We start from the raw sequence: 22,063 nt of genomic DNA, 5'->3' as shown, positions 1-22,063 counted from the left end.
CCGTCACCCCAATTGCGCAGAGGGGTGCCACATAGGGCAAGGAGGAGGAGATTCCGCATCCCGCATCGTTTTTGCTGGGGGGGGGGGGGTAACTGGAAAGGGGCACTCCCGGATTCTGCTGATGGATGATACGGACGTGTATTTGTTAGCTCTGCACTGTAAATAGTTTTGCACAATAAAACTATTAAAAGAAGCAACGGAATCGGCTGGTTACTCATGAGCAACAAACGAGAGATCTTACAGGGGAGCTGGCCCCTTCAGATATTTTGCTGAGGGAGGGGCAAACTCCTAGGAGTTTGCTCCTAAGCAGCAGGGCTTCTGTCAATTACAAAGCATGAGGTGGTTTCTTAAGCACTTTTGAGGAATTTGTCTGTAGAATTATAGAATTGTGTGGATTGGAAGGGACCATGAATGTCATCTAGTCTAACCCCCTGCAATGCAGGAATCTCAACTAAAGCATCCATGACAGCTTTTAACCTTGCCCCCTTTTCAGAGCAGCACTTGTTGATTCCTTCACTCCTATCTCAAAAAGGTTTTCTCAGCTCTGGAAATGGTTCACAAAAGTAAAGCAGCTAAAATGATATGGGCTTAGGACATAAGGATGAAGCTTATATGGCTTTTAGTTTATTAAGAAAGACCTTTGAGAGGATCATGAAACTGGCTTATAACATGATGAGTGGGGGAGAGAGAGAAGGATTTTTCTTCATTGTACTAAAACCAGGATGCCCAATGAAATTGATTGTATGTATGTTCTGGATCTGGACAGACAAAAGGAAATTACTATTTCACACAGTGCATAGTTAGCTTATGGAATTCACTGGCATAGAATGTGATGGTGGCTTAAAAATATTGGACCTGTATAATTTTTTATATATATAAAGCAAGGGTTTAACCAGAATAGTTAGTGGGTTGCCACTTTTAAAACTTTTAAAATACTTTGTAGAACTCATTAATCTTTGGAGAATAAGTTCATTTGCTTTTTCAGACCTTCATGAAAAAGAAAGCATCTTTTCAGGGCTGTATATTTAAAAGAGAGGGAACTCCCGTGATGTTATCTATGTTTCTGGGCCTCTCCAGACTGCAGGTGTATTCTTCAATATGTCCTGTCCTTAATACAGTGCATTAGTGGTAGACTCTGCTTCTCCAGTGCCACAACATTGTTGCTGTCCAGAACAATTATGGTATAAAAAAATTAAGGGATTTCAGCAGGAAGTGATGGTATATGCACTGATTGGAAATGAAGCAGTATGACTACCCCAACACTTTGCAGGCACAAAGAGTATTGGAAGCTGGATTGCGTGTGACTGCCCTAATTGCATAATGAGCACAAATCATAATGAATGTGCAATAAAAAGGATGTCTGGGAGGGTGCACTGCAGGAGAAGGTAGGATTTAGCTGTATCATTTATTATGAAATAGCCTGTCCTTGTAGCCTGTCCCTATAGGCTGCAATCCCATACCCACCACCCAGAGGTATGTAAGCTCAATTTAATGCAGTAGGATTTATTTCTCAATAGCAGGTGTAGAGAAGGTTTTTCAGCCCAAGGGCTGGATCCACAACTTGCCTGTGCCTCATTTTTGACAGGTGGGTGGGATAATCACCTGTCAATCATGAGCAGGCACTGGCTTATTTCCACAGCACTGAGTCTGGAGATAAGCCTCTGATTGCTCTAAAATACAGTAGACATAGGTTTATCTTCGGTCTTAGCACTGTGGGGTCCTAGTGCTAAGATCAGAGATTAAAAGCTGTTGGCTTTTATCACCACATAAGTCAGCAGACAGACCAGGATGGTAAAAGGCAGCATGCCCCAAAAGTGATTAATATTGTGACCACCCATGAAAGTGAACGATCTTCTCTTAAGTTTGGCCCAGTTAAATTTTAATGGGAAATTGTTTTGATTTAATAGCTTTTTAGGCAATGGGTTTGGAGGAGTGGGGGAGAAATAAGAAAACAAAAAATGTATAGAGCAATTAATATGCAACATTACTTTTAAATTCTTTATTTTTTTAATGGTCAATAATTAGAATCTTAGTTTTCTGTGAAATATTTCAAAATCTGGAAATTGTTAAAAGTTCTAGCGAGGCCTCTAGGCAGCCAGTCTGCTTCTTATTAAAGGGATGTTGTCAAGGCTAGCAGTTAGGTTAGTCATAGTTGTACAACTTTGTTTTTAAAAGGAAATGTTTAGCTTCAGATTAGTCAAATATTCAAAGCCCTGCAGATTAAATGTGAAATGACCAAATCTATAAATATTCTTATGATATTGATGATGCCTTTCTGAAGAGTGCTAACTTATACCAAAAAAGAAAGAAGTTCTGAAGATTAAAAGGCCTATTTTCCCTCATGGCAGGCAGGTGAGAAGCCCAAGGCATTTGCTGCATGGGTTAGAGGACAAGATGGCTCCCCTCACATTTTGTGAACAAAAGCCAACAGGACTGGCTTTCAAATCTTTCTTTAAAACTGGTGATGGGACATAATATTCCACTGTGTCTGAGAACCGCAGGCTAGCATCACTCATGTGCATCACTCATGTGGTCCAAAGGAAAGCAGAGCAATATGTTTGGCACCAACTTGGCTGCAGGAGTTGCCGGAAGGAAGCGTACAAGGCACCATCCAACCATCTTGGGGACTCCGCTCCAGAATTGTGTAGAGTTTACTCCTTAGCCTTTTCTTCTCCCTAAGATATCCCGCAAGGCAGCAGAGGTTAAGGATCTGGCTTGACTGCACTGGCTACCAATTAGTTTTTCTGGGGCCAAATCAAAGTGCTGGTTTTGACCTATAAAGCCTTAAACGGCTTAGGACCGTAGTACCTCAAGGACTGCCTCTCTCCATATGAACCAACCCAAGAGATCTGGAGGGTGACAACATGAGAATGGGCCTTTTCTGTGCTTGCTCCCCATTTGTGGGATACTCTCCTCAGGGAGCTTTGGCTGGTGCCTTCATTGCATATCTTTAGGTGAAATATTTCTCTTTAACCGGGTGTTCAACTGATTAACATTATACGGCTTTTAAATGTGTTTGTGGAAGTGGGGGGTTATTGATTTGTTTTTGCTTTATCATGTATATTTTGTATTCTCCTTTTGTATTTTTATGTTGTGAACTGCCTTGGCGTCTTTACATGAAGGGCAGTATACAAATTTAATAAATAATAATAATATAATTTATGTCCATTGCTGGTGAATTGGGCCTGTATTGGTGGCATTGCATTGTTGGTATTGTGATTTAATAAAATTGGCATGCCTTGTAATAAAAATACAGCAAACTATTCACAATGACGTATACAGTGTGTTTTCTGAATGTGTTTATCTGAGCACAAAAGTATGCTATAATCAAACTCTGTTAGTTGGCCTCGTAAACATACAAAGACAGTAGTTGACTCTTGGAAATATTCTAGGCACACCTGTTTGTTGCAGGAATGAATAAATTTCTTTCAGGGTAACAGAAGGATTAGAAAAATATGTCGGATTCATCAAAGTCTATTTATATGATCGTTTGAAAGGAAACATTTTAGCATGCTAAAGATACAAAGAATGTGCAGAATGCTACCCACCACTTAAAATAACATCAATAGCAATATTATATAAACCTGAACTTGGGATAAATGATACAATGATATGTCTCTATATAGCTGTGAAACAAATAGCTACTGTATTCCCAAGGAACAGAAATCAGGGTCTTGATTTGACTTGCCATTTATCTGCCTAGACCTTAAGAGGCCTGACTCATAAGAAACAAAATACTTGAAGCAGCAGGCACCAAACAACTAAGGTTTATTCAAATAAGATATATTGCTACATGAATGCAGTAGCAACAAACAGGAACAACCCCCTATCAACAACCAAGGAGAGAGAAGCTTAGAGGCTAAGCAGCAGTAACTGTAGTGCCCTCTAATGCATTCATGGCACAGCACCGTTCCATCATTCCACCCTCTTCTGCAGTTTCCTTTAGAGCACAGGCTTCTTAGTCAAGAAGACCACTATTTCAATTATTGGAATTTCCACGTAGAGCTGGGAAAGTCTTCAGTCTGAAATCCTGTCTGTGTAGAACAGGGGTAGTCAACCTTTTTATACCTGCCACCCACTAATTCAACTTTCTTGATGGTAAAATTTCCTTACGCCCACCAGTGCTTGATGGAAGGAGGATTCAGCTTGTGCCCTAGAACCCCCTACCGCCCACCTAGAATCCTGAAACGCCAACTAGTGGGCGGTAGGGACCAGGTTGACAACCCCTGGTGTAGAATATCGAGCTAGATAAACCAATAGTCTGAATGAGGATAAGGCAGCTTCCAGTGCACCATATTGTGCTAACCCCGTAAGTCAGTGCAAGGATTCCTGCTGGTGTAATGAGAATTCCCCTTCCTCCCCATGTGTGCTCCATGCTGTCCCCTGATTTGCTGTGGAGGATTGGGGGATTCTGCTACCAGAAGAGATTTAGGGGATGCTTGAGATTGTTGAACCACATTGTCAAATTGTGAGTTAGACTGAGATGAAAGTTCCAAAATTGGTTCCTGGCCTCACTTTTTTTCCTTTTCTTTTTCCTTTTGCCACCATTGCTTATTTTTTAGTGGTAGTGTGTCAACCCCAGCAGCTGAAGACTGCAGTTGTTTATACCACCAATTTTAAATGTTTCTCTGTCTTTGGACATATAACTCATCACCACCACCACCAACAACAACAACAACTAACAGCCTTGGGCTTTCTATCAAGTAGGGCATTCTAAGTTCTGTTAGCAAACTGTGACATTTCACAGCAGTATCTATTCATCTTTGCGGCTGGCCTTGGGATAGCATTTAATCTTTTGTTCAGCATCATTTCCTCAGAAAGCCTGCCCAGAAGGAGTTCTGCATACCTGGTGTTATTTGTTTCTAAGCAGAAATATTTCACCAACATATCATGCATAGCTGTCGTTTGTATACCTGCTTCCTTGTTACTTGGTCATGCTGAGTTTTAGGTTTATCTACTGCAAATACTCAAAAATATGTAACCTTGTCTGGAAACCTGACTGACTTAGCAAACTTTATAAGCTGATAACATGAACCCAGGAGGTCTACATAACAATGGGGAGTCTCATTGATGTAGGGAGTGCTTACGATGGTTGACTGGCTTGCTGATTTTCCTCCTAGGAAATTACGATTCTCTTCTGCATGTGTCTCACAACTTCAGAAAGATATAAAGAGAAGCAGAAGACTGAAAAAGACAAAGGAAAGGTGGGGGAATCACTTATATCCAAGGACAGAAAAGGTTACACAAAGACAGCAGAAAGGTTTTTCGGTTAAATCAGTATGCTGGAGGCAAATGGGGGATAATCAGTCTGGAATACACAAGGGCAAGAACCCCTAGGAGTTTAAGAGAAGATATTTCATTTCACAAAGGACTTTAAAACAGGAGCCAGGGATAATGGGAGTTCAGCAACATCTTAAGTGCCAGGGGTTAGCCAAACCTGTTGTAAAATAGCCAGTCCGAACAACAGTCACTTAAGGACACACACACTGTTAAGACCATATATTCATGTAAGACAATCTTAATTGGGTACAAGTGATATCTGAAGAAGGAGAAGAAAGAAAATAACCAGTAATAGTTGCAGGGCCAGCTGTTCTCCTCGCCCATTGTTTGCTATTAACATTAGCAACCACATAATGCATAATAGCTTTTAAGCTATTTTATGATTTATTTATTTTTGCATTGCACTCTTTGATATGGTTAGTTTATTTATGCCCATTTTATATTGCTTTGGTACCTGTGGTGATGAACAGCTGTATAACACTTCTAATCAGTACTGATGTAATAACACATTCATGTCATACATTAATATGGCACCTTATAAGAACCATATTTATCATTTTATCATGTGTGAGTGTCCCTCACTTTCTCTCGCTTTCCCTCTTCCTAAAAAGGCATAGGTTAAAGATTATCCTGTATATTTTCATTCCGAAACAAAAGAAAAATGCTGTATTTTTGAAACAGCTGATTTTCTGGTTATTTTCCAATTCTTAGATCAGTTGCCATATCTTGTGGGGCATTCCCCCACTCAGAACTTGGTGTAGCCCTGGTGTTACTTTATTTATCTGGTCTGCATGTTCATTCTGAAAAATGTGTTTATTTCAAAAAGCTCTAGTCCTGTTTTAATGGTAATTATTATTAGGATAATAATACAGTGGTACCTCAGGTTACATATGCTTCAGGTTACATATGCTTCAGGTTACAGACTCCGCTAAGTCAGAAATAACGCTCCAGGTTAAGAACTTTGCTTCAGGATAAGAACAGAAAATGTGCTCTGGTGGTGCAGTGGCAGCGGGAGGTCCCATTATCTAAAGTGGTGCTTCAGGTTAAGAACAGTTTCAGGTTAAGAACGGACCTCCGGAACGAATTAAGTTCTTAACTCGAGGTACCACTGTACTCAATTTGTATTTGAGGTTGCGATCCTATGAACATTTACCTTTGATTAAGCTTGATTGAAAATAGGTAGACTTTACATGTATAAAATTGTACTACAGTGGTACCTCGGTTTAAGAACAGCCCGGTTTACGAACTCTGCAAAACTGGAAGTAGTGTCCCAGTTTGAGAACTTTACCTCGGTCTAAGAACGGAATCCGAATGGTGAAACGGCACCGGCCTCATTAGGGAAAGCACGCCTTGGTTTAAGAATGGTTTCGGTTTAAGAACAGACTTCCGGAACAGATTAAGTTTGTAAACCGATGTACCACTGCACTTGAGTATTCCATTCAATTCACACACCTAGAGATGGAGCAATAATGGCTGCCATATGACACACAAAGGGATTAAGCACCACTTTCCACATTAGTATTATGAAATAATGGAGCTTCATAACATGTACTTCTGCCCTTCAGTATGATAGCTTGGATTCTAACTAGACTTAGGCTTGCTGGAGTATCTCCCACCCCCACCCCTGGATGTTCACACTTGCAGAAGGAGGGTGTTTATTTTCATTGATTCCCTTTTCCCCAGCAATCCCTTGCATACTCTGAAAATGTGCTTCAAAGTGTTGGGGGCCTCTTCAGACCTGCATGAGAGGTGACACAGGTCACCTCCTGTTGTGTCAAAATAGCCTCCTGTCTTTTGCCAGTGGCATTTTCTGTTGAATCTCAGCCCCAGACCTCAGGACCATGAGTTAAGATTACTCAAGAATCTCTTAAGAGAGAAATTGGAAAAGACAATTGGGTAACAAAAGTACATATAATCAATGGAAAGCCTTTATTTGTCTCTGTGAATACTTCATGTCAAATAACCTTCCTATCCAATTTAAGGATATTGTGCTTAGAACTGCCCAAGAAAAGACTCCGCACAGAAGAGAATCCATATCACAACTTCATAAATGAACACTGATTTTTTTAAAAAAGAAAAAAAAGAAGAAGCATTATTGTATGGTGGAAGTTGTATATATAATTTTTTTTGACGTCTTGTCCAGCATCCAAGCTCTTCATTAATCTTTGGGGCTTTTAAATCTACTTTTGGCAATGGATGCAAAAACACAGAAACATAACAAATCTATCTTTTAATCGTTAATCGTTGTCACATTTCCTTAGAAGTGTCCCTCATTTCTTTAAATAAAATACTTCCCTAAGCATGCTTAGGATTCTGGGCTCTAATTTCTTTAGTATAGGCTTGAGAATCTGGCAGATTGTCATATTTATGGAACTGATTAATCTCAGGGAAAGGAAGGAATAATATATAGTTGTATTAGTCATCATTAATTATCCTATGTACATGCTATAATTCATTATGTTTGGAAGCAGAGAAGATGTAATCTGCCAGAGGAAGGAGATGAAAGCAACTCTTAGTAATATGAAAATCAATGATAAAGAATATACATTTTTAAGATACGCCAGTGGTGAGTTTCTATCCCACAACTGAATTATTCATGTAAATTTATTAACTTGCAATTACTGGATAATGACATACGCTCAAACTAAATTTTGATTTGCAATTTTTCTTTTTAAAATATTAAGATACTGTATGAAATACTCACTTTGTATTCCATTTAAGCACCTCAAAAGGGGGAAATTAACCTTTTGCTTCACAGGGATGAATTCAGAATGTGCATGAGTAATATTTTTACATAACATAATGGGAAAATCTGTAGGTAGTAAATGGCTTGTTGTCTTTCTAATTACCTATTGGTATGGTCAGATTCAATAATGTTGCTGCATCTAATCTCTGCCATAGTCCTAACCCCTTGAACAATTATAACAATCTTCTATATGTACACTACAATTATTAAGTTCTTTTTAAAAAGAAATAAACTGTCTCCCAAAAGAATATTAAACCTTCAATCCTATTTGCCTTTTAAAATTTCCATTGGGTACATTGGACCTTCTTTTCTTTTTATATTTTTTTAGTTTCTTGCTTTAGTTACAGCCCTTTCTGAACTTTTCACACACATATTTTTTTGAGTACTTGTACGATTTGTAGTTTTAATATTGCATAAGCCACAATTCTCATAATATTTGCTTTGCTCACAGCAGTTTATCACTGAATTCAGTGAGATTACAGAGGATGGACTGGCCGATCCCAGTATAGAGATGCATAGGTACATTGTAGGACTCATTTATTTTTTAAAATGGATCATATTGCCTACATGAGATTTGTTGTTTTGTGCTATGTTGACACAGTGACTATCCTGCCTTATGTAAAACCCAACAATATAGACAAGTATTACTAAGAAGTACCAGTAGGAAGTAAAACTGTACTGTATACTACATTAACCCTATAATTTTTTCCTTTAGTAAACATTGATTTCAGAGACCCATTCTAGCTCTGATTGAAACAGTATGGAGAGCTTAGAAGCTGGATAAAGTCTATTGGAACTTCTGCAACTGCAAAATTTAAATTATTTTCATCTGCTTGTAAGTTTGAATAAAATGTGTTTAGGGCTGCTGGGGTCTGAGTTCAAAGAATAATTGTGGTTTGCCAAGGCAAAAGAGAAGGTAATTAAAGCAGTGTTTATGTACACAATGAAAGCTTCAAAATGGTTAAACTTTGAAGTGTTTTTTTTATTACTGAGGGGAAATGAAAGTGAAAAATAACCCCAATAATTTATTACCCAATGTCATGTTGGATCTTCTAACAGCATTTATGTAGCACATTTCAAGCATTCAAAGTAGTTCTTATACATTATCTTGGTGATATTTACAAGAAACTGTTAGGGAAGATCACTGTGGTTATCCCCATATTGTTAATAAGGCCTGAGAGCAAAAAGGATTTGTGGTTTGCTTTTGATGAAATAGTGAGTTCATGGCTGGGGTGGGATTTGAACTGAGTTCTACCTGTTAAGCTGCACTAGTTTGTTTTATTCAGCAAATGCAGATGTAATAACACCATGGACATTTGTAAGTCCTTATACATGACTTCACACTCAAGAATCTAGAAACAGTTAACAAATTGTTCAAAAAGGATTAATTAATCTGTTTTTTTCTTGCCCCTTCTATTGTTGTGTCAGCAACCTGCTGCAAAAAACCCCCTGTATTATTCGGTAATCATATGTGCAATAAAAGGCAGTTTTGTTTTTGAATAAATTGATGCTTAACACAGGAAATATGTTTACAGATGTGTCCAAACTTCTTCACAGAGCTTTCTTTTTCTTTGCAACCAGCTCTGCAAATAGCAACGATGCCGTTAATTACTGTGCAGAAGTATTTCTTCATATAAATGAAGATATTCATAGCAAGTTCAGTTTTGATTTTTTTTTTTAAATCCAATTTTGTGCTTATACAATTATCTCCAGTAAATATCATTTAACATGCTAGCCAATGACACTTCAGACTTTGCAAGCAGCAGGGTAATGTTGAATTCTGCATATTTACTTCAATGAAGTTAGTCCAGATTTATATGAAAGTGTCGTTAAAATATAGACCAATATGTTTATTTTAATGTGTTAGCTATTATATTATTTACATTTTGTTGGTCTTAGCAAAATATACTTGGGAGAGATGTTTTCACCCTTGCCCTGACAGATGATAGTTGTCCTTTGGATGCTTTTTCACATCGTACATGAAGAACTACTTTGATAAATGTTTTTTTTTTTCATTGCAGTAACTTAGTGTGTTCTTTCCAGGATAAAATACAGCCTTCTAGACATTTGGCATACAGTTTACTCTGAGCTTTTGGGGATGGAGGGAATAGCCCAAGTGAAAGGAGCTTCTGGTGGAGGATTGGATTGATTGGGGGGGGGGATTCTATAATTAAAATATTATTTTTCAGAAGTCATTTGTTCCTCCATTATTTCCCTATGAAATAGCGCTGTGCTTCACAAATATGTAAGTTGATAATCTGTCACACCAGTGGTAGATAAGCCTTGGATGAACCTGGAACTTAATGAACTTAATGAAAAATTGTGTCCTCTTCATGGAGGGCACGCGTTGCAGTGAGATCACTAAGAATGACCTCACCGTTTGTGTGGGTGGGATTGTTTGGATAGCCACAACAATCCGATTGTGTCCCTCAGTTGCTGGGGTAATTCTGGCCAATGGGGTTGAGAGGATTTGCAGCCGAGGGACCTGTTTATACTGCTGCATATTACATCGAGCTTCCTCTTAGCGCCTTGTGCACCGGTACACCCGCCCACACTCCCTATATTTAGGGTCTTGCTATGACCTTGCTATGCTGCCATGGGTCGTCTGCTTTTGGGGCAGGGCCCAGTGGGAATTTCCCCATTTGGCTGATTGGCTGGTGCCACTTGGGTTTCGCCTGCCACATAGCAAATCATCACAACTTTGTAAGGTTTGGCGGTTAGGCATTGGTTCAAGGTATGGTGAGGGGAGGTTGACACACCTGCTCCTCCCAATGTGTGATAGGGTATTCCGTTAAAGGAATCCAGGTGCTTGCCATGCTTTTGTCTGATCCCCTTCTAGGGGTTAGGGCCACGCCAGAGCACCTGGGAGCATTTTGGGGTGAGGTTGCGTCTGTGGTAGGACCAATGCTCCCCCAGGATATTTACCGTTACTGACTTCTGCCGGTGTCCAGTTGTCAGTACTGCCCTGCCGGAGGTGTAGGTGCAGCTAGTCGAACCAATGCCTAAGCAAACCACTCACATTCTGTAATCAATAAAGTTGTGGCCAAAATTATGCCAGTAACCTTAAACTAATATTGGTGTCAACTGTGTCTTTCTTTGGGAGGTCTTGGGGGTCTTCACACGCAAACCATTGTTAATGAAACAGGTTTCCCAGATTAACATGAAGGAATTCAAGAGATGAAGGTGGTGGTGGTGATAATAATCATATAATATTATTGTCATTATTTAGTTTAAATAATGACACATACAAAGCTTGCTCACAAAGCTTAGTAAATAATATCTTCTGATATCACACGTTATTCCATGTTTTTTACAACCCATTTTTCCCATTTTGCTCTTGACACATTGTCATTGAATCATCTGTTCACCCACGACTTTGTACACATGTTGCAGTATTGTCCATTGTTGCTTATTTTTGTGTACAGAATCCAGTTTTATGGTAAGTAGGTGGGTTGCTGATTTGTCAGTGTGCCATTCTGGATCAACCCTTTATGAATTGTTTTTAAGCACCAAAGTGGACAATGAAAGCTTTTATAGCAGCTGACCAATTAACAGTAATCATTCTTGTTAAACTTTACTAAAGAACTGGAGTATGTGATGAATGCAAAGTATTCATTTCTCTCCCCCCCCTCCCTTTGCTGCATTCAAGTCCATCTTGCAAAATAGCCTTTAACTGCTTTGCTATTTCATGTTCATTTTGCAGATTGAGAATGTTGATGTCTGCCTTAACTTTCTGGCAGCCAGAGGAGTAAATGTCCAAGGTCTTTCTGCGGAAGGTAAGAAAAAACTATCATCGCCATCAGAGATAGTGAATTTCCTTCTGGAAAGGTACTTCTTGAAACTTGATTTGCAGTATATTATTTTGGAAAATATATTAGTTATTATCTTATGAAATACATAGTTTGGGTTTGACATAACTCTTGGCATAAACACTAAAAAAAAACATTTCCTATGGGAAATATTTATTTAAATTAGCACTTTTCCCTTGAATATGTTTGCCTCAATTTCTTCTCCTTCCTAAAGATACATAGCTAGAAATATGCTTTCTACAAGCACAAAATGGAAAAATGCATGTGTGACTTACTGTACTGTATAGTGCAGACAACTGAATTGGGCACAGTTTTCAGCCCATTGAAGTCAAGAGCGAACCTCATTTTAGCAAAACTCGTAAGAATTTGCCAGATCAGAATTTGCAAGCATTTACTTCAGAATCTTCTCAATTTGTGGAGTTTGTTATTTACTTGGGAATATCAGCCATTGTCTGATACTGTCAGTAAAACTACATAGATTTAGAATTATTATTTTTAAGATCAGAAGGTAAAATACTTTTTGTGTGTGTGCAGGTTTACATGCTGCACTTAATGGCATAACATTATACTGAATGTTCCCGACTAATTCTAAAGTAGCATCATGTTCAGTGGCTCTTAAAAACTGAGAAATGGTGAGGAGTCTACATATAACAAAGTCAGAAAAATCATAGAATTGTAGAGTTGAAAGACTTTTTTTTGCATAGGTTATGACTAAACTGATAAATTTTGAATTATACTTTCTCCTTTATAGGAAACATAAGATGTAGTTGTTATAACTATCTTAATAGTTCCCATCTCTTGAGAAGATTTAAGTAATTAGTTTTTTCCCATATATTTGAGCAACGTTGAAAAGATCAAATGCTTGAAATGTTTTTTCCCCCCCTCAACTGTATTCAAAAGAAAACAGATTCTGTTAACTTCAGTGGGAAGCATTTTTTTTTTTTAGTATGATAGGTCCCTCTCATTCACATCAGAGAATATAGATTTGTTTGATGTTCCTGCAAGAGGATCATACGCTTCTTACAAGCAGGGCTTTTTAAAAGCCAGAACTCACCGGAACTGAGTTCTGGCACCTCTTTTGCGCATTCTGTCACTTATTTGTTGCATTCCAACACCTTTGTGGTATTGTGGTGCTGTTTCCCCTCATGGTGCTTGGGACTGTGTTTTGGAGGCAGTGGGCGGCACGGTGATTGGAGTGATGTGGCGGTCAATGGCGTAAGGCAGCAGTTTACGTTATTTTGCCTTGGCGGTGGGGCAAACTCAACAACTTTGGTTCCAGCACCTATATTTCTAGGAGAAAAAAGCCCTGTACAGTGGTACCCTGCAAGACGAATGCCTCGCACAACGAAAAACTCGCAAAACGAAAGGGTTTTGCGAGTTTTTAGTTGACTCGCGAGACGAATTCGTCTATGGCTGTTTTTCGCAAGACGAATTCATCTGGCGAGGTACCACTGTAAGCCGGCACCGGAGCCACGACGCGCCGCGTTTTAAGGCTGCAGCGAGCGAACAGCCTGGACTTCCCCCCCCATAGGAACGCATTAAATTTTAATGCGTTCCTATGGGAAACGGTGCCTTGCAAGACGAAATTTCCGCAAGACGAAAAGTCTTGCGGAACGAATTAATTTCGTCTTGCGAGGCACCACTGTATGTATCTTCCAGGTGTTCCAAGTCTGTGTACTGAGCAAAGCTGATATATTGGTGTGAAATAGGGAGCAAATATTTAGAAACTTCCCAAATGTATTTCTCCTTTTTGAAATACAAATGTATATCATTATTCAAATTGCAAACTATTTAAATGCAGTTTATGTCACCAGTTTGTTTCTCTTTATACTGCAGATGCAAAATATAAATATCTGAAGTTTCCCCCAAAGTTGTTCTTATTAATAAATTAATATAATAATTACTCGATTTTATAAATGATGTATTTCACAACATGAAGGTCTGTATTTTGTATTAAAAGTACAAACACTGTACCACAAATTCAGCTTGAATGGCCCTATATATGGTCAGTATCAAAAGAACAGCTACAGTATGGTATGTGAGTTTTCCATATTTGAAGGTAGTATTTGAGATCAGATAGGATCAAGCCCAGCCCAAAACATTTTGCTGCCTGAGGGACAAAGGACAAGATGGCACCCATTCTGTTCCATGTACAGATAGTGACTAGGCTGGCCGTTGAATCTTACTTCAACATTGGCAATGGGGAAGTGAACGTAACAGGCTAGTTCAGGGGGTTCACAACATGTGTAGCACACACAGCTCTGTCTTTCAAGAGAGAGAAATGGCAAGCGGGCTCAGAAATAATGTTTGGCGCCTTGCTGCTACCCCCAGCATCTGCTTCCTGGGGTGTGTGTGTGTGGAATTGCCTTATTCAGCCTAATAGTAGGGCTGGTCCTGGAAAGGAAATTTGCAGGATTTCTGTATATTCAATATACTAGTATTGCTTTTGGTATATAATTTTGTGGTTTTTATCCAATGCTTCTGTTCCACCCATGCAACAGGCTTGTGCAATGAAACTTTCACCTCCAGAGCAGGTTTTGGGGGCATGTCAGGAGAGGAGAGGAGAGGAGAGGAAGCAAAAGTCTAATTGCATGAGAAGAACAAGTATTGGATACAATCCTGTGTATTTTGTACTGTACAAAACAATCCATGAAGCTGCTCTCACCTGATCAATCCTCTTATGTTTCCTGGCATTAATAAATGTTCTTAGAAGAACATCCAGTAACCAGGTGTCCTTTAAGCAATCCATGATGCTATTCTGTTTGGAAACACTTAAAAAGCGGTGGCTAACCTTCCATAGAATTATATAATTTATTAGGATGTTATCTACTTTAATTCTGTAATTAAAAACAAAAAACCAGAGAAGCTCCAAAACCTATATGATGCAGGATTGTGTTTCTCATTTATTCTGCCTTTAAAAAAAAGTAAGTTTTTCCTGTCACAGCTGGATTTTTAAAGTCTGTTGTTTGATAGTAGCTTCCTTGTAATCATAGCCTTAGGCTGCAGTCCTATGCACACATGCTTGAGGGGGAAGCCTTGTTGGAGACAACAGGATTTACTTGCCAGGAAACATGTTAGAGTACTGTATACCGGTATTTATAATTGCCTTTATTGTAAGTGAAGTATGTGTGTGTTAAATGTTTTCCATCCATTTCCAAAAAATAAATAAATAAGCCACAATATAGATTCCTGTTTCGGCAACAGAGAACAGAAACTGGTTTGCAATAGTCTTGCCTTATTGGCTTCTCAGGGTCCCTTGTTTTATAACACTGAAGGCCACGAGTGAAGCAGAGGTTACAGGACAGTGTGGTACTAGGCATTTGTTCCTTGCTTATGCTGCCTTGAAGACCTAGGCATAATTTTTCAAGCACATTCTCTGCTATATGTGTGTGTGTGTGTGTGTGTGTAGCTAGCGGCCAGACCTGTGCATTTAAAGCCTTGTGAGAATATTGGTGATCACAACAATCAGCTGTTTGTTAGGGAGGGAGGCAGAACCGGTGCTAGGGCTTCTGGCGCCCTAGGCGAACCACCTTCTGGCGCCCCCCCCAAAGCCTGCTTTAGCGGGAGGTGGGGGTGGTGGAGAGGCAAGCAGCAGTTTCTCCGCTGTAGCAGAGAAGCTGCTGCTCGCCCATCCTGCCCCCCGCCCCCGCCAAAGCCTGCTTTAGCGGGAGCCGGGGGTGGCGTAGGGGGCAAGCAGCACCTCTCCGCTACAGCGGAGAAGCTGCTGCTAGCCCGTCCCGCCCAAGCCTGGCCAGCGCCCCCTCCATTTTGGCGCCCTAGGCAATTGCCTAATTCGCCTAAATGGATGTGCCGGCCCTGGAGGGAGGAACAAAATGGAAAGACATACAATTTCCCTTCAGAGGTAACCGATTCAAAGTATTACTGCTTTTGTGACAGATGTCACAACTAGACACAGCTAGGCTGGGTACCTGCTAACTGGAATGAGGCAATTTGGTTTACTGAAAAGGCAGAAGAAGAAACCGTTGCACTATTTGACAGCATGGTAGTGAAGAAGGATGTGACACTGCATAACTGTTGGATGATCTGCTTTTGTTTCTCAGCTCTGTAGATAATTCCCAATCGTGTTGCCTACACCAATAGTCTGTTGCTGATGTTTATGTGTGATCCTGAGCGCATGCCTTGTGCAGCTCTGTGTGTAGATGAATAAGCACTTGCACCAACTATGTGCAACTGTTGGGAGAAATGCAAGATATACAAGGCATGAAATAATTAAATAAAAGTAAATAAAATACTGTGTAAAATTAGTAACTAACTACACATTAATGCATAGCGTGTAGCTGCATGCCATGCTTTTCTCTTATTAGCTGAGATCTGCAGCTAATGAATCTTGTTCTTTGGTGCTCCTTAACAACACTTCATATTATGGAAGCGTCAGCTACATACCTGCATACATTATGCCTGCTCATTTTAACGTGCTGTTAAGTGTTAAGTGTTAAGATTCTAATTAACAAATGGTTGGCGTTTGTGTGGAGCTGATGCAATAGTCTGTTGCATGTTCTTTTGCGTAGGAACCTCCATAACAAGTACAGAGAGAGGCTGGTTCTCCCTCTATAAAGCACATTTTCAAGAAATTTTGAAAGCCACATTACTGAGAAGTTTGCAAAAAGATTGTATGTTGGCTGTTTGGGGGAGGTATTTTTATGTATTCATTTAAAAGCTTTATTTAGCTGTATGTTTTATTTGTGTAATTTTTTTTAGTAATTTGTGTAATTTTATTGGTCTGCGGCCATAATATACGGCAGCAACTTTCATTTCCAGCGGATGAGGCCAAATTGTTGCATGGATTGCATTGTGTAGGGAGGGAAGTTTATCCCTAGTCTGTTGAGCTACTCTCCCCTGCCTGATTCACTTCACTGCACATTACAATCCCAATAATGATCTGCCCCACATTAAAGGGAGAAAAGGAGGCACAGGACCTTGATGTTTGTATAACGTGTAGTTTGATTCATACTAATGTTTAAAACACTATATTATACAGTTTGGGCAGTATAAGAAAATGTAGGCAGCTGCCTTTTAATGCATTTTTCATGTAAGTCTGTTTTTTATCCATTTTTGCAAACCACTTGAAATGTAGATGCTAATTATACTAATTGCATTACACTATACTGTCTGCACTTTTCCCCACACACCTTTTTTTCTTTAACCACTTTATTTACAAATGAAATTCTTCTAATAACATATTAATCATAAAAATAAGAGGTTCATAATGTGGCTTCATACACACATTTATTAAAGAAGCAGAACTGGTGACCTTCCTAAATTTTGGAATGGGAGCACAGGTGGGGAAAGAGGGCTTCAGATTATCAAAACAGATTAACAGCAGCTGCCACTGTAGCAAAGGCTAATTTATAAAAGGAGAGAGACAGAGCTGCACCTCTAGAACTCAGCTTGCTTGTTTGCTATGCCTTCGGCTGCAAAAGTTGGCTGTGGAGGGGCAAACTGAGCTCATGTGTGGAGATAGGGAGACAGAGCAGAGGTTGAACAGCCAAGCCCAGCTCCTCACTGTGTAAGTGCTGGATGAGAATACATAGGGTTGTGATGAAGCCAGAGATTGACTCTCCTTGCTCTTGCTTGCTGGAGTGGAATAGGGGGCCCTCAAAAATTGTATCATGGTGAAATAGGAAGTGCTTATTTAGCTCTTCTTGGACTGCTGCAAACCATTTCAGACATGTAGGAATCTGCTTATCCAAAGTGTCCAGTCTTCAGACTTATGGAGATCAAATTCTGCTGGGGTGAAACTTGGAAATAGATTTGAGCGGTGGGGTGACCATGTCTACAATTCCAATGAGTTATAGATGGATCGGACTCACCTTTACAGATTCTTGTAGGGTCCCTCTGTTCCAGACGTCAGCTCTCCTCTGTCCCTTTCTGGAGTAGTAAGCTGTCTGTAGCTGCAGCAGTTTGGCCTTCCTGCAGGCGCTCTCGGTTCCAGAGAGCCAGGACACTATGCGAGGAGTGATAAAACATAGCTAGCTTTACTAGCTATACTTGCAACCTCTAACCTCCTTGCACATGAGGACCTGCATTTTGGTAACTTCCTACAATGCATTGTCTGTGGGTCTGCTGTTGAAGAGGATGTGGAAACTTCAAAGCATGCAGAGCAGAAGTCTAATTCTTATATTTTCTTTATTTTTTCAGAAATAAGGAATGGAAATTTGAAAGCCATTTTAGGGCTGTTTTTCAGTTTGTCTCGTTATAAACAGCAGCAACACCAACAGCAACAGTACTATCAGTCTTTGGTAGAGCTACAGCAGCACGTCTCTCATTCTCCACCTCCTGCTGATATTGGGCAGCCCAAAACACAGCAAGATATGCAGTCCAGGTAGGTCAGATAAAATATGCAATTAAAGTGCTTCCATGTTATACCGGTTTAAAGTTCTACTGAATGGGGGGGGGAATTGTTTAGAAATCATTCTAAATACTTGTCTACTTGGAATTAAATCTAAATTCAATTTGACTGGGGAGTAAGTGTGTATTGCACCCTTAGGTTGCATTCGCACAAACAGTTACTTCAACTTCTCTGTTGTTCCCAATGACAGTGGCATGAATGACGTGGTGTGGCGAGTTGGGGAAACTCACTAATTTATAAGTGAATTTCTTACACATTGAGGGGATCAGCCTGTGAAATGTGAAATGAGATATAGAGTAAAGAAATAAGAGTATGGATTCTTCTAACTCTTATGTGTTGCAGTGTTTGTTGTGAAAACATTACAGGGATAAGGCCTATTCTTCCCCTTCCTAGAGTTATTTTTACCACACAGAATAGCATGACTATGGCATAAATAGTGTAATACGGAAGTACTCTGGGCTGTCACTACACCATGTAATTGAACATGATCTTCTCTGGAAGGGAAAGAAAGCACCCAGTTCTTAAAACACAACAGAGATTACTTTTCTGAATAATATGCACTGTTTGTTTACATTCTTGTAAATGGAGTAATACACTCCTAAATTGCATTTATCTTTTAGTTTACTGAACATGGTTTTTAGAAGGTATAATAAATGGTAACTGGAAGTCTACTGTCCTAGGCTTGTAAAGTACTCTGTTATATCACTGTCAGTGCTGTCTAGAAAATTCAAATCTGGATTATCAACAGGATTTTATTTATACAGCGAAACATATTTCTCTATATCATTCTGTAAGAATAGTAACACAACTCACAGATGATTAGACTTTGGTAAGCATGAACAAAGAATACACTTCATAACACTTATTATTTTAATATAATTCATGGTTAGAACAAATCTGCACATTTTGTTATATATATTTAATTGAATACAACATGTTGCTTTGTGGAAATTTTGCACTCATCTTCATTTTAGTGCTTTTGAAGAGTAAACAGTTGAATTAAAAGTGTTTCTATTGAAATGCAATCTACAGTGGGATTGTTGGCAACTGTTGTGCACTGTTTTCCCAATGAAGCTTAAAATCATTAGGAAAAGTGCTTTGCGGCTCATGACACTATAATATTGCAATAACTACAATGGGTCAATGCAGTCAGTGTACAGTGGTGCCTCGCAAGACGAAATTAATTCGTTCTGTGAGTCGTTTCGTATTGCGAAAAATTCGTCTTGCGAAGCACGACCATAGGAATGCATAGGAATTTAATTCCCATAGGAATGCATTGAAATTTTCGTCTTGCGAAGCATGACCATAGAAAAATTCATCTTTCGAGTCACCCTTTCGTTAGCGAATGCCTTTCGTCTAGCGAGTTTTTCGTTGTGCGAGGCATTCGTCTTGCGAGGTACCACTGTAGTTTCCCAAGGGGCAATGGGTTCTTTGCAAGAGGCTGGGGCCAAGTGGGAGGAAGAAACACTCCTCCCTTTTATTGTGACTGGAGCAGCATTGCCACCTCTGGCCCAGCTGGTAAGCGTGTTTTAAAAGGAAGATGAAAGGGTTGCAGGGTGGGATGATTGAGGGTAGCTGGGATGGGTTCAAGAGATACAGAGGAGGGTTTGGAGGATAAGCGAGGCTGAATTGTGATTGGCTTGGAAATGAACTGAATCATTTCCCAAAAATTGAATTGTTTTCCATCATCCAATCATTTGCAGATAGTTTGCCTTAATTTGCGCTTGAATATGCAAGTGTAGTATTCATAGTGGACATTATATTGCTGAAAATAGTTGTATTTGGTATATTATAATTAGAGTTGCATTGTTTGGGATGTATTCCCTGCCACCCCCCACCCGAAAAAAGGATAAAAGGGTCATTGAGATTCCTTATGTTACTTTGAATACCTTTTATCAGGTAGAATCATTTAATGTAATGACTGTAACTTTAAGAGTGCACAGTAAAAAGATGTCTCACACTGATCTTGATGTATTGGAATATGAAGATCTATTGAGCCATTCCTCGTGGTCCAATAAAATAGGGTAAAAATGTGGCCTGGCACTATGGTTATGTTTCTCTGTGAGGGAGTGTAGATTGTAAAAACATTAATCAGAGTAATTAGCCTTTGCTTGGCCCTTGATCAGTGTAGATCATTGTAGAGGTTGACAAGCATATGGGAAGTCCTTAATCTGCACTTTCCAAAGGCTGGGGGGGAGGGAGGGAGGGAGAGAAGATCACTTTTTCTGATGCACTAAGGAGAACTTGGAATGGATGGTAAAACAGAGAGGATGCATGAATTATTCAATTTCCCCGTGAAATGTGAAAAGCAGGGACTTATTTTTGTTCAGATGCCAGTGGAGCTAACATATGAAGTTTCTTCAGAGATGTGTGAATACATTCACACTTTGCATGTTCAAAGAAGGTGCAATGAGAGGAAGTTAGCATATTACCGGTAATCTGCATCTGAGTAGCTTTGTATCTTTCCAGTGAGGAACCTTCTTTATATCCAGGCTGTTAATATTGCTGTGGTTGTCAAGGAGTTGTTGCAGTACAACTGCCATCTTCCCTAGACTGCAAAAGATGCCAGGGAGTCAGGGATGATAGGAGTTGTAGTTTAGCAACATCTGGAGGATATAATGTTGACTGCCCCAAATCCATCAAGATAAATATGAAAGGAAATGATGTTTTACAAGAGAGACATTTTGGCCATCAATAAGCCTTTGTTTCTGAGAAAGGAATGAAAATAGTTACCAGTATATTGAACAGTTCTGCAGAATTCTCTTTTTCTACATTTCACTGCAAGTTCGTTACGGATTCATTTTTGTTTATTTTACACATACACAAAGGTCACAGTGCTGATGGCCTTATTCATATCTGTCAGCAGAAATGCATGGCAACAATGATTATATTATATTTTATGACATATTTTGTTAGTGTGTTTCATCATTGCAGCATATATCTAAGCTTGCCACGGTGATGATCTTTCAACCACCCAGATGCTAAGGGAAAACACATGTAGATGAAAGTTCTGTCCCATTTGTGGATTAGTTGGCAACTGATTTCAAGAAGCTGTCAGCAAAATTCCTAAATGCAGGCAAACCAACATTATCGCATATAGAAATAGTGGCCGCAGCTTGACAGCCAAATGGATTTGCTTAATTCATTAAAGTTCACCCTGTGTTACTTTAGAAAAGCAAATATATTTGGCTGGTTAGTACTTAAGGCCATTTTTCACTATGGCTGGTTTTCTGTGGGTAATTTTTTACTTTGCTCTTTCACAGAAAAACCAAAGGGAATAATTACTCTCACTGAACTAGCAGTTCTTGTGAGTTTTTTTTTGAAGGCAATCAACAGCCTGGTTTACATGTAACATTAGGACAAACCATGACTAAGTGTAAATGAGGAAACATACAACAACATGTAGCAAAAATAACAGTTGTTTGCCCCTTCCTTGGTCTTCCTGCTGCTGCTCTTTTCAGAGCCAAGCCATAGTTTGGTTTAGCATTATGTCCAAGCCCAGTGTTATACCTTGGCTTGCTCCAGACAAGTCATTAGCCATAGCTAAAGTTTGTTTTTTATTTACTGCATGCTGTTTGCATCGGGAGGATACCAGTATCTCTGTTTCGTCCGGTATGAGCTTCTTTTTAATTGATTGAATTGATTGAATTGATCCTCATCCAGCCCATTATCACAGTGATTCAGCACATCTACCACCTTACCTGCTGGATAGTAAAAGGAAATAACAAATTTCTGTATTTATAGATTAGGTTCATTGAGTGAATTGCTTTTATCATGGGTGGGCTACTTGTGGCTCTCCAGATCTTGGAATCTAGCTCCCATCAGCCTCAGCCAGCATGGATAGAGGTTAAAGATTAA

At 39.4% G+C, this 22,063-nt stretch overlaps 1 protein-coding gene across 1 annotated transcript in view; it reads left to right on the top strand.

Moving 5' to 3' along the window:
• NAV3 (neuron navigator 3) overlaps positions 1–22,063 on the top strand; it is a 236,497-nt gene that overhangs the window by 68,182 nt on the left and 146,252 nt on the right. Inside the window, 2 exon segments of the mRNA XM_033163206.1 lie at positions 11,730–11,802; positions 17,995–18,178. Of these exon segments, the coding sequence (XP_033019097.1) occupies positions 11,730–11,802; positions 17,995–18,178 (257 nt within the window).

The sequence above is a fragment of the Lacerta agilis genome, chromosome 10 (assembly GCF_009819535.1).
Source record: "Lacerta agilis isolate rLacAgi1 chromosome 10, rLacAgi1.pri, whole genome shotgun sequence".
NCBI classification, from domain to species: Eukaryota; Metazoa; Chordata; class Lepidosauria; order Squamata; family Lacertidae; genus Lacerta; species Lacerta agilis.
The sequence above is the reverse complement of the archived record's forward strand: the minus strand, read 5'-3'. Positions and strand labels throughout refer to the sequence as shown.